The sequence below is a fragment of the Danio rerio genome, chromosome 2 (genome assembly GCF_049306965.1).
Source record: "Danio rerio strain Tuebingen ecotype United States chromosome 2, GRCz12tu, whole genome shotgun sequence".
Lineage (NCBI taxonomy): Eukaryota > Metazoa > Chordata > Actinopteri > Cypriniformes > Danionidae > Danio > Danio rerio.
This window is the reverse complement of record NC_133177.1, coordinates 51,902,501-51,913,954: the sequence shown is the minus strand read 5'-3', so window position 1 is coordinate 51,913,954 and position 11,454 is coordinate 51,902,501. Positions and strand designations below refer to the sequence as shown.

General features: G+C 34.2%; 2 protein-coding genes across 46 annotated transcripts in view; one reads left to right on the top strand and one right to left on the bottom strand.

Annotated features, from left to right (window-relative positions):
* Positions 1 to 11,454, top strand: part of si:dkeyp-94g1.1 — a 219,541-nt gene that overhangs the window by 108,661 nt on the left and 99,426 nt on the right. For 2 of the 45 annotated variants that reach the window (XM_073921510.1, XM_073921476.1), the window contains exon 2: positions 74 to 176. The exons of the other annotated variants lie outside the window; for them this stretch is intronic. The gene's annotated coding sequence lies outside the window, so the exon portion shown is untranslated. The remainder of the gene's footprint in view (positions 1 to 73; positions 177 to 11,454) is intronic. 45 annotated transcript variants of the gene reach the window in all.
* The window catches only part of LOC137487487 (CD48 antigen-like), an 11,015-nt gene continuing 4,642 nt past the window's right edge, over positions 5,082 to 11,454 (bottom strand). Inside the window, exons 2-3 of the mRNA XM_073930938.1 lie at positions 11,072 to 11,377; positions 5,082 to 5,894 (exon numbers count right to left, since the gene is read on the bottom strand). Coding sequence (XP_073787039.1) covers positions 5,602 to 5,894; positions 11,072 to 11,377 — 599 coding nt within the window. The 3' untranslated portion in view covers positions 5,082 to 5,601. The remainder of the gene's footprint in view (positions 5,895 to 11,071; positions 11,378 to 11,454) is intronic.

The window sequence follows — 11,454 nt, the reverse complement described above, 5'->3', positions numbered from 1 at the left end:
TTATTTACTTGACCACAATCTTCTTATTCATTATTTTACCGCAGCTTTGCTCTTTTTATCTGTTTTCTTGCAGCCTCGTGGGTCAGATGAGTCGCCTCTCAATGAACAGCTGTAGTGGTCCAGTGGTTAGCATGTTGGTTAACGACGCCAACGACTTGGGTCTGATCCTTGTCTAAGTAAAATTATTTATTTATTTTTTTGTTAAGACCTAAAATACTGTTAGGGTTGTTGAACATTTGAAGTTCTAAAGCAGCTGTTTTCTCAAGAAAAGACGTGATAGTGTAATTAGAAACTGATTTGGAAATGACCTTATTTTAATATAGTCAGTCGTGAACTGAGGTGGGCAAGTCTGAGGCTTGAAACTCCAGGGCTGAAAAGGAATCCCACTCCGGCCCTGCCTGCCATAGATTTTAAACGGATGTAAAATAGCGATAAAAAATCTGTAAAGTGCAAAACCCAATTTGCTGTCTTTATCTATTTAATATTGATACTATAAATGTTTGGTTTTGCATGTGATGTGTACATTGCTGAAAAAGCTTTTTAATAGTTTTATAAAGTCTTTTTATAGAGTTTTATAGAGATTCAAAACAGTTCACACTTCCTGTGTATCAAACAGCTCTAATGCTAGAAATGTGGAATAATCTAGCCCATTCCATGCGTGTTCAATAAGAAAAGGTCTGGAGAGTGTTTTTTCTTCAATGCCAAAAATATTAGTAATTTATTAGATACAAATGAATAATTCGATGACAGAGCTCTGGGTTATGTTACCCCAATGCAATACAAGAATTACATTCAGGAGGTTCGCAACTAACATACATTTCCTGACTCCAGCAAATATACACAACTGATCTTAACAGGTGGAGTTTTGGTTTAACGTCACTTATCAGTCATTCTGCAGTCCCTTGTAACCCCTAGACATTACTTCTTCTTTCTGCAACCATTCTCTGCATACCAGAACTGAACACTTACGTGCATGTTTAATATATTTCACAACTTCTACAAGCATCATGACAACTTGTGACATGTCTAGACTATAGTTCTGGAACAAAGGCCCCCACCCTCAATTTATTCTTATTCTCGTTTTCCACTTGTCAGCAGTTCTTCTAAAAAGTACGCAGCACAGTAAAAAAAGAGGAAGTTTGTCTGGTCAAGATGTTTTATAATACAATAGAAAAGATTGATTAATCTGTTGTTAGTCTAAAACATTTTTCTAATAAATGAAAACACAAAAGTAATAAAAATAAATTCCTTTTCTCTAACAAAAACCAAACTACGATTCTTTCATTATATGAAAAAATATATTTATACAGCCTTTACTAACTAATTGGCAAAATAATGGTTAGAGTTTTGACACCCAGATATATCTATGAACATTAGATTATTTTTTGTTTGTTTTGTTAGAAAGATATAGTGTGCGGAGGAGGGTCTTGAAGGGTCATAAATATTTATGGTTGTTCTCACATTTTGACAAACAATGGCTGATTCTTAATCCCAGGAAGGCTGAGAATGGACTCATGCTCTTGTGGAGACCTGTCTTGCCAAGTTACCTCGAAAGAACGAACTTGGGAGACCACGAGAACAGAGAATGCGTCCTGTGAGAAATGAGATGCTGTGTTCTTCCCTGGTTCTTCCTGATGGTCACATGACCTTCACTCGTTTTAATTAAAATTTTAAACATTACAGCATTCATACAATTATTGTTTTTCCCATTTTCACAATATACTATGCATAATGACCTTACAAATATATGCTGCGCAATACAAATAAAAGACATTTTAATAGGAATTTCAGCAAATGAACACCCTTAATGTGTTTTTGCCTTTTATAAAATGTTCATGTTCATTTTTATCTTCATCGTTTCATTTAAGAAAACTCCTGCAGTCAAAATGGTAACAATGCCAAGATTTTTATATCTTTTGCAAAACCTTCCAATTCTTTTGCCCAAAAAGTTTTTTAAAACTCTCGATTTGATTGTGTTACCATTTGTGTGGGGCTTTAAGGCGCACCGTATCTTTAAACTACACGTATGTAAACCTCGGTCGCAGGGCAGATTATGCCTGCCAAACTTCCAGTATTATTATTGGGCTGCGAACTGCAGAGCCTTATCTTACTGGAAAAAATCTCACCCTGCAGGGTCTGCAGGTGACGTTCCATCTTGGCTCACCATCAAACAGAGTGTTACAAACTACTCTCTTTCCTCTCTACTTTTTGCGGCGCCTCTACCATCGATAAAAGTAGTCAATACAAATTTTATACTTAGCAGCTCTCTCAAAATATGGTGTCAGATCCGGAAAGTGTTTATGTTGCCATCTACCACATTGTCCACCCCTATTGCTCATAACCACGCCTTTAAGCCATCACTCAATGACTCCACATTTTCGATTTGGTCCAGTAAAGGAATAGTCACTGTAAAAGACTTGTACATGGATGGAAAATTTGCTACATTCCCTCAGCTGTAACAAATTTGATCTTTTACCATCACATTTTTTTAAATATCTACAGCTGAGAAACTGTGTTCGTACATCCATCTCCCACTTTGAACTATTAGCAGATGAACATGATGTATATAAATTAATAATCAGTTTGACATATCTACCTTGTATTTGAAAGACTCCTGGGAGAAAGATTTAGGCATTCAAACTACCAATGAGGACTGGGAAAAGTCTATCAAGGTCATAAATACATGTTCTATTAACTCCAGACATCAACTAATCCAATATAAAGTAGTACATCGGCTTCATTATTCCAGGGTTAAGCTTAATAAATTCTACCCCTCCATCTCCTCTAAATGTAACAAATGTGAATCTGCGGAAGGCTCTTTAGGACATCTTTTTTGGTCATGCCCAAGACTTTTTGAGTTTTGGAGCGAAATTTTCAACTTTTACTCTGAGGCTTATTCTTGTGACCTAGCCCCTGATCCAGCAATCGCTGTTTTTGGTTGGTCTGACTCACTTCGTGGGTTCAGTCAACAATTTAAAAAAGCTGTTCAATATGGAATGGTGTTAGCTAAAAAAAATTATTCTTTATTTATGGAAAACGCCATCAAAACCACTTTAAGTCCTGGCTTTCAGAATTTTCCACCACTTTACATTTAGAGAGATTAAGACACAATCTTTCTGACAACATTGCCGGCTTCGAAGCCACCTGGAAACCCTTTTTTAATTATTTGTCAAATGCCCAGAACAACAGTTTAATGGTATAACCCTGTTATCGTCTGCAAGATCACCATATTGCCTGCGCCCACTGGCCTAGATATATAGGTGTAACATTGTTGACCCATGTATAATAGTAGAGGAACTGATGTAATAATGTTTTTAAAACCTTCTTTTTTCTGTCTTATGTCCCTTTTATTTTTATTTTATTGTTTTATTTTTTGATTGTTTTTTCTGTTTTGTCTTTATAATTGCTGTTGCTTTCTGTATCGCTCTGTTGCTTTAAGAAAATAAAAATATAATATTAAAAAAAAAAAAGAACACTCCTCCTGAGACAAATAAGATAAATCTCTGAACTTTATTAATAAATCTACAGTATATAAAATACTGCACTTTCCACCTCATTATTCAGCCACAATGACTTCTGGGACTTTGAGCGAGTTTTGCGCTCAAGCCTGCATCGATGCATCCTCGATATTAAGAACACATTCATGAACTTTCACGCGCCCTCATATCTTGCGATCTTGAATTTTTGAACAGAACTTTGGCAGTTGATGATTTCTATATGCCCTCTTTTATTTAGACATTGTCTGTTATAATGTGAATGTCTTGTAAGATTTGATATGCTTTTTATTGTTAAATGTTCAACAATAAAAAAAAAATAAAACTACAGGTGGGTGTAGCCCATTCATTGCCATTGCCATCTTGTCATCATGGCGACCAGTCATCTGGGACATCCCAAAATGGGCAAAGATTTTGGCCGTGGGTTGAGCTGGGATATCTGATTGCATTTCACTTACATTTTTTATTTGGATAAAATGCTTAACACATCCAGGGTGTTATCAAGGCACACGTTATCCAAGGTGGAGTCTTTGTTTATTGCAAAAAATCACTCAAACATAATTTGCCTCTTCACTGAGTGCTTTTCTGGATTGTTAAAACAGTATCTGGACACAAAAACAACAAACAAAAAACAACAAACAAAATACATACTTAGTAGACATATTTACTTACTTTATATATATATATATATATATATATATATATATATATATATATATATATATATATTATTAGGGATGCTCATTTCGGTTAATTTTGCTAACCGACAACCGCGGCTCGTTAATCGGATATTAACGATTAACTGGTCAAATTAATATGAAATTATTACACTTTTTTTTTTTTTTTTTAAACTTGTGTTTATTTTGTGTCTGACACATTAAATATTGCAATTTAAAATACTGATTTATTTTAATATGCGAACATGTTAAGAACAGAACATAACAGAACATCTTCATGCACCTGCCATCTTTCCAACAGCATAGAAAACCAGAATAAACTAAAGAAAATGAATACAATAAATAGACCTGTCCTAATTTTTCATTAAAATTATTAATTAAGATTACAAAACGAAAACATTGACTAAATCCTTTTTAAGAACTGGCATAGGCTTTTTTTATTTAATCATGTTTTTTTCCTTCCGTCAAATAAAAATAGCAGACTTCTTCAAATCGCTCGCTCCACGGAAAATATGCATTTATTTAATGCCCCGCTGTTATTATTGTAGTCACAACTTTTTAAAGTTTTTAATAGAAATCATTATTTTAAAGATTATGTCTTGATATAAGGTTTCCTCTCTCACTCTCTCTCTCTATACACACACACACACACACACACACACATATATATATATATATATATATATATATATATATATATATATATATATATATATATATATATATATATATTTATATATATATATATATATATATATATATATATATATATATATATATATATATATATATATATATATATGTATATGTCAGAATTATTAGCCCCCTTTGAATTTTAGTTTTTATATTTCCCAAATGATGTTTAACAGAGATAGGAAATTTTCACAGTATGTCTGAATCTTTTTTTCTTCTGAAAAGTTTTATTTGTTTTATTTTGGCTAGAATAAAAGCAGTTTTTAATTTTTTAATAGCCATTTTAAGTTCAAAATTTTTAGCACCTTTAAGCTATATTGTTTTTCAATACTACTGAGTCTACAGAAAAAAACATTGTTATACAATAACTTGCCTAATTACCCTAACCTGTGTAATTAACCTAGTTAAGCCTTTAAATGTCACTAAGCTGTATAGAAGTCTTAAAAAATATCTATTCAAATGGTATTTACTGTCATCATGGCAAAGATAAAATAAATCAATTATTAGAAATGAGTTATTAAAACTATTAGGTTTAGAAATATGTTGAAAATCTTCTTTTCGTTAAACAAATTGGGGGAAAAATAAATGGGGGCTAAAAATTCAAGGGGGTTAATAATTTTGACATCATCTGTATCTATATTTATTGATTCTATCTCTGTGTATTTGTATATAAGTATTTCAGTTCAGTGTTTACTCACTGTAACTAATTTATTTTCTGTTTACTCGCCTGTAGTTTTTTAGTCAGAGCGCATGCAGTATGTATGAAGTTTTAGTTTAACAGTGCAGAGTTCGTGAACCTTCTTAATATCAGTTTTCCAGCTCACTGGGTTGCTGTAGTTACATGTGATAAATGTGCTATTGCAGTTCAGTCTTAGGGTGTGGTCATCAGCTGATGTCTCTTCCTCCTCAGGACAGTTGCTACTGTTATAGATGGAGCTCATAGTAATGTCTTGTCCACTACATGTAAAGCTGCACAGTTTCGAACTGGACCCGTTTGATTTTACAGTCAGGACTGGAGCTTCCACTTCATCTGAAACACACATTTAAATATTAAAAGCCACAGATTCAGTGATTTGTTGAAAATACCAAGTCAAAACATTAACAGGGCTTCAGGCTACAACTAAATGTTTCCATTTTGCAAAACTTTGTTTTGACAGTGCAACAAAAAGTTGATAGAGGTTGCGTTGGTGGCACACTACATTGTGATCATTGCAGTAACAATTTATTCCCCACTGCAGGACAGAATGATAGTGATGATGTTGTATTTATCTGGAAAACATCTGTTGTTCTGATTTTATGCTTTAAGGTTTGACGTTTTAAGCTTTGCATGTGAATTTCACAGTACAGGAGTTAGTGCTGGACCAGTTTAAGCATCTTTAGCATCTTAAACAGATTTGTGTGAGAACAATTATTAAGATGGAGCCTACATTCTTTTATTAGTGAAGAGAATCAGTGACAAACTGCTTCATTGAACCAGAAATGATTGCTTTAAGTTTAGAATATCTATTTTTCCAGATATCACTTTGACTTTTGTTACAATAAGAAATGTATTTACAATTAAATTTATACCCCCCCCCCAGGCCCCTCCAAACAAACAAAAACAAACTGTATTACAATAACTCTTGCATACTACAGATGGAGACAATATAATTTTTCCAATGTCTATGTTACTCGCTTTTAAAATTGGTTTTACAACAAAAAGCACCAAGTATCAAGTTGATTCGTCCTAAGGCACAAACATATGCAATATTATTTATTCTCCAAAAATACCATTGTACCATTTGAAAGCTAAGAATCTCTTTTTTCTGCTGATATGCATCACTTACACATTTGTTTTACTGTAAGGAACTTATTAACACTTAATTTACAAACCCACCTATAATGCCCCTCAAAAAAGGGCATTTCAAGCTTAACATTACATATTATAATGCTTACATATTACATTATTTTGTCCAGTGTCTGCTGACATCTTCTACTACATCAAACAGTAGTGTCTGCATTTTTAGAGCACACAGAGCCACACACTTTCAAAAAAAAAAAAAAAGGGGGCTCTAGAACCAAAGCAAAAAAGCGCCTAGTTTTTAGGTGGTTTAAAAATATGCAGGAAAAAATATACAATAACACTTTTCACTTTTACCAGTTAGATATGTAACTTTAAAGGAAAATTGATTTTAAAATGTGTACCACTGTATGGAAGTATGGAAAGACTTTAGAAATTATACAAAAAATGGAATTAAACCTTCCTTCAGAATAGAATTACTCTTGTAGAATGTGGGTCAATTTATTTTTCCTCTGTTTGAGCTCGTGTGATGAGCTTGGTTTACCACACATTAGGACACTGACTTTGACCTGAGAAACACTCATTGAACCCAATCAAAAGTGGAATAAATAAATAACAGCAGAAATAATCATTTTAAAAGTACATTAGCTAAATAATTTGATGTTTCATGTATTGCAACATTTCAACCATTATTAACCAAACAATTCTAAATGTTTGCTAGGTTTTTTCTAACCTATGTTTGTTTATGTTTATTTTCAACATTTATTTGCTCCCTCTGAGCCAAAAATTGAGAACCAAATTTCCTCCCACAGCTATGCTAATGACACTCAGATCTACTTAGCCTTACTGCCTACTTACTATAGCCCTATTGACACCCTCTGCTAGTGCATTGAAGAAATTAACAATTGAATGTGCCAAAACTTTCCTTAGTTAAACAAAGAGAAAAATTCATTGCATTTGGGAACTGATTGGGTATTGTTTGAGTATTTTTTTCGGTACTGGTGCTAAATCGATACTTTTATTTATATATATATATATATATATATATATATATATATATATATATATATATATATATATCATTATAACTGAACAATTTAAATATATATATTTATAATAAGTTTAAAGTAAACATCAAATTCATAATTTATTTATTTGAATTGCATTAATATATTTCTTTTGATCATTTGTTTATTAGCATAAATGCAAGATTTACATTATGCTATTAACATTACATTAGCTTCATACTAACCTGTGGAAAGGCTGTCATCAAAATTAGGGAACACCTTTTTTCTGGGTTTGGGGCTTGTGGCCTACTTTTACATGGACATCAGTGATCTAATGCTTTTTGAATGTTACATTCATGATTCCAAATTACATGTTATAGCACAGATCCATTAACGTCATTGCGTCACCAGCCTATAAATGTTTCCTCCACAGTTTGTGTCTGTGGTCCTTTAAGATATTAAAACATCACTGTTTACGTGGTAGACTCTTGATCAGAGTATTGTCTTAACCATATTAAAATCCGATTATTGGTGTCCATGTAAACATACTCAGATAATGTGTCAGAGAATGGCGCAAGCTGTCAAAGACAATCTCACCTTTAAGGTGAATCCATGAGTCCTCACATGTTATAAGTTTGAAGTGTTTTTCTCTTACTTGAACTTTTGTAATATCTGCTGCATGTTGGTGTGTCAGAATCCTTGCTTGTAAAATACTGCCTTACTGTAGAATGCTTAGTTTAAGCTAATTAGATGAACGCGATCATTCATGTTGATGAAGTGAGTCGCTCGCCACATGCGCTGTACTGCGCGCTTTGCCTTCTTTAAGCTACAATAAAAACGCCTGACATCGCCAACATCCGTTTCACTCAAAACTGTTTAGAATTAAACATTTAGAGATAGTGACACAACGCTTACTCACGCGTGTCTTTAATGCACCCCTTTATGCTTCTTAAACGCGTCACACAGCGGATGCGCCGCTCAGAGCCGCGGCACAGCGCGCACATGACAGATGATAGCATCACACACCAGACGTGCACATTCGCATGTTAATTAAAATTAAACTATTCAGATGGCGCCCTGTGGCATGGCAGAAATATGAACAGTCATGACGGCCGGACAGCCGCTGACTTGCGAATTCTAAACTGCATGGCGCTGCGCGTCGTTGAGCAGCACTTCTGGTGCGTGACCTGCTTTCAGCACCGAAATTAGGCACCAAAATTCATATGCTGATTTGATCGGGTGCATACGAGTTTCGGTACCCAACCCTATTGGGAACAGAGATGAGGTTTTCAAGGTGAATGCTTACCTTGACTCTAAGGGTCAAACAACAAAAAATAAGGTCAAGAATCTTGGTGTGACTCTGGAGTCAGGTCTGAGTTTCAACAGTCATGTCAAAGCAGTTAGTAAATCAGCATACTACCATCTTAAAATGCATTGCAAGAATTAAATGCTTTGTTTCCAGTGAAGACTTAGAGAAACTTAGTTCATGCTTTTATCAGCAGCAGGGTGGATTACTGTAATAGACTTCTCATTGGCTTTGCCAAAAAGACAGTCAGACAGTTGCAGCTCATCCAGAATACTGCAGCCAGGATTCTGACCAGAAGCAGAAAATCAGAGCATATCACACCTGTCCTCAGGTCTTTACACTGGCTGCCAGTTACATTCAGAATAGATTTTAACATATTACTACCTGTCTATAAACCACTAAATGGCCTAGGACCCCAATACAGTACAGATATGCTCACTGAATACAAACCTAACAGAGCACTCAGATCTTTAGGATCATATAAACTAGAAATTCCAAGAGTTCAGTCAAAGCAGGGTGAATCAGCTTTCAGCTACTGCATCCCCTGCTGTTGGAATCAGCTTCCAGAAATGATCAGATGTGCTCCAACATCAGGCACATTCAAATCAAAACTGAAAACACATCTGTTTAGCTGTGCCTTTACTGAATTAGCACTGTGCTTCATCCGACAGATCGCACTTTTATGTCTTTCTTTTCTTTTTCATTCTTTTATAACCTGTTTTAACATTTTCATCTGTTTTTAATCATTTTTATTATTTTTATTTACTTTTTATTTATTTATTTAGTTTTTTTTTTTTTTTTTAACGTAAATTTATTTGCCACTGTGTATGAAATATGTTATACAAAAACGTGCATTGCCTTTAAAATAAATGAATAACTGATTCTTTTTAGACAAACAGTTTAATGATTTGGGTCACGTGATTCATATTTCCTGCTTCCAAAGTATCGATGTGTCCTAAATTTAAAAGTGCATTGTGGGATTTTTTTTTTTTTTTTTTTTTTTTTTTTAGGGCACAAACATTTTGGTGCACTGGAAGAACTTAAGCACTCAAAATGGTTGATGTCCTGAACAGTGCACTGAGGGTGCTAGTTCCTAGTTGTGTTTGGATTTAGGAATTTTTTCTTATTTGCATTTCCTGGTGTGTCGGGCATAATAGGGTTGTCAATATTTGTGTCTTTGGTGCACCGCTATGCACACTCGGACAATTTGGTATTGGTTCAGTAATAACCATAACCGGTTTTTAACTTACTGACGTCATTTATCTCATTTATCTCATGTGTGCTATATTGCAGTAGCTTACTATGGTGAGGGTGGAGATTGCAAGTAATTAAAACACTCTACACTATTTAAAAATGCAGAAACACTGCACAATTCACCGCATGTGTGTTTGCTTGACAGTCTTTCACTTACACTGAAGTTACAGCAGAAGCCCCTGTCACTGTGATTTGAGAAAATGAAAGTAAACTCAATTTCTCTTGAGTTGGGGTGTTTCCTCTCCTCTCGGCTGTTATAGAGATACTTTTGGATACTGATACGAGCATGTCTGCAGAGCTTTCTCCACATTGTCTATTATGGATCAGCTGTGATTGCCGCTGCTGTTTATTAGTGTCACTCATCAGTGAACAGTAGCTGAGAATTAGAGCCAATCGCAGCCCTTTTTGTTGAGCACGTAACCAATCATAGGGCTGTAAGAAAGAACTCGCTTGACAGGGCTTATAAATCGAGCGGGATATTTATATTTGTTTGTTTGCTATTAATGCTGATGTTGTTTTGTGCATGCACTTGAGTTTTTAAAGCTACAGTCCTGACTGTTTGTATTTAAAGGACAAAATAGTTTAACAAATAATACATAAATATAAATGTTAATACATTTTAATACAAGAATTCTTGCTGTAGAGTAAAATATAAAATTATGTATGGAAGGCATCTTCAATGCACTGTTATGCACCGATCTATCGAATCGAACTGAATCGATGGCATGATATTCGTAACCAAACCGTGAGACAACGGTCCACACTGAAACTGTTCAGTAGCAGATAAACTGTTGTAAACTTTAACATTTTAGGCATTCCATTAATGATCTAATCTGAAAACCAAACAATGTTAAACTCACCAAGAACAGACACTCTGTATGTGACAATATCGTTGATTATTTGTCCATATATTCTTGCTGTGTAGAGTCCACTGTCCTTCTTCTGCATGTTCTCCAGTATCAGAGAGAAGGTGGTTTTATTAAGTATTGCTCTGTTGTTGTAGGCAGGGTAAGAATTAACAATGTTAAATTTAATGTAATATTTAACTATACTTTCTAATTTGTTATATATCCAGGTCAACTCCTCAAACTCTGGTAGTTTTGTCTGTATATCCAGTTCAACAGAGTCTCCAGTCAGCACAAACACTGAGATCTCGGCACTGAACCCTAAGGAGAGAGAATGTATATTTTAATGCATCTGGTGAATTAAAAAAAACAAACAAACAAACTAAAAAACCATTATA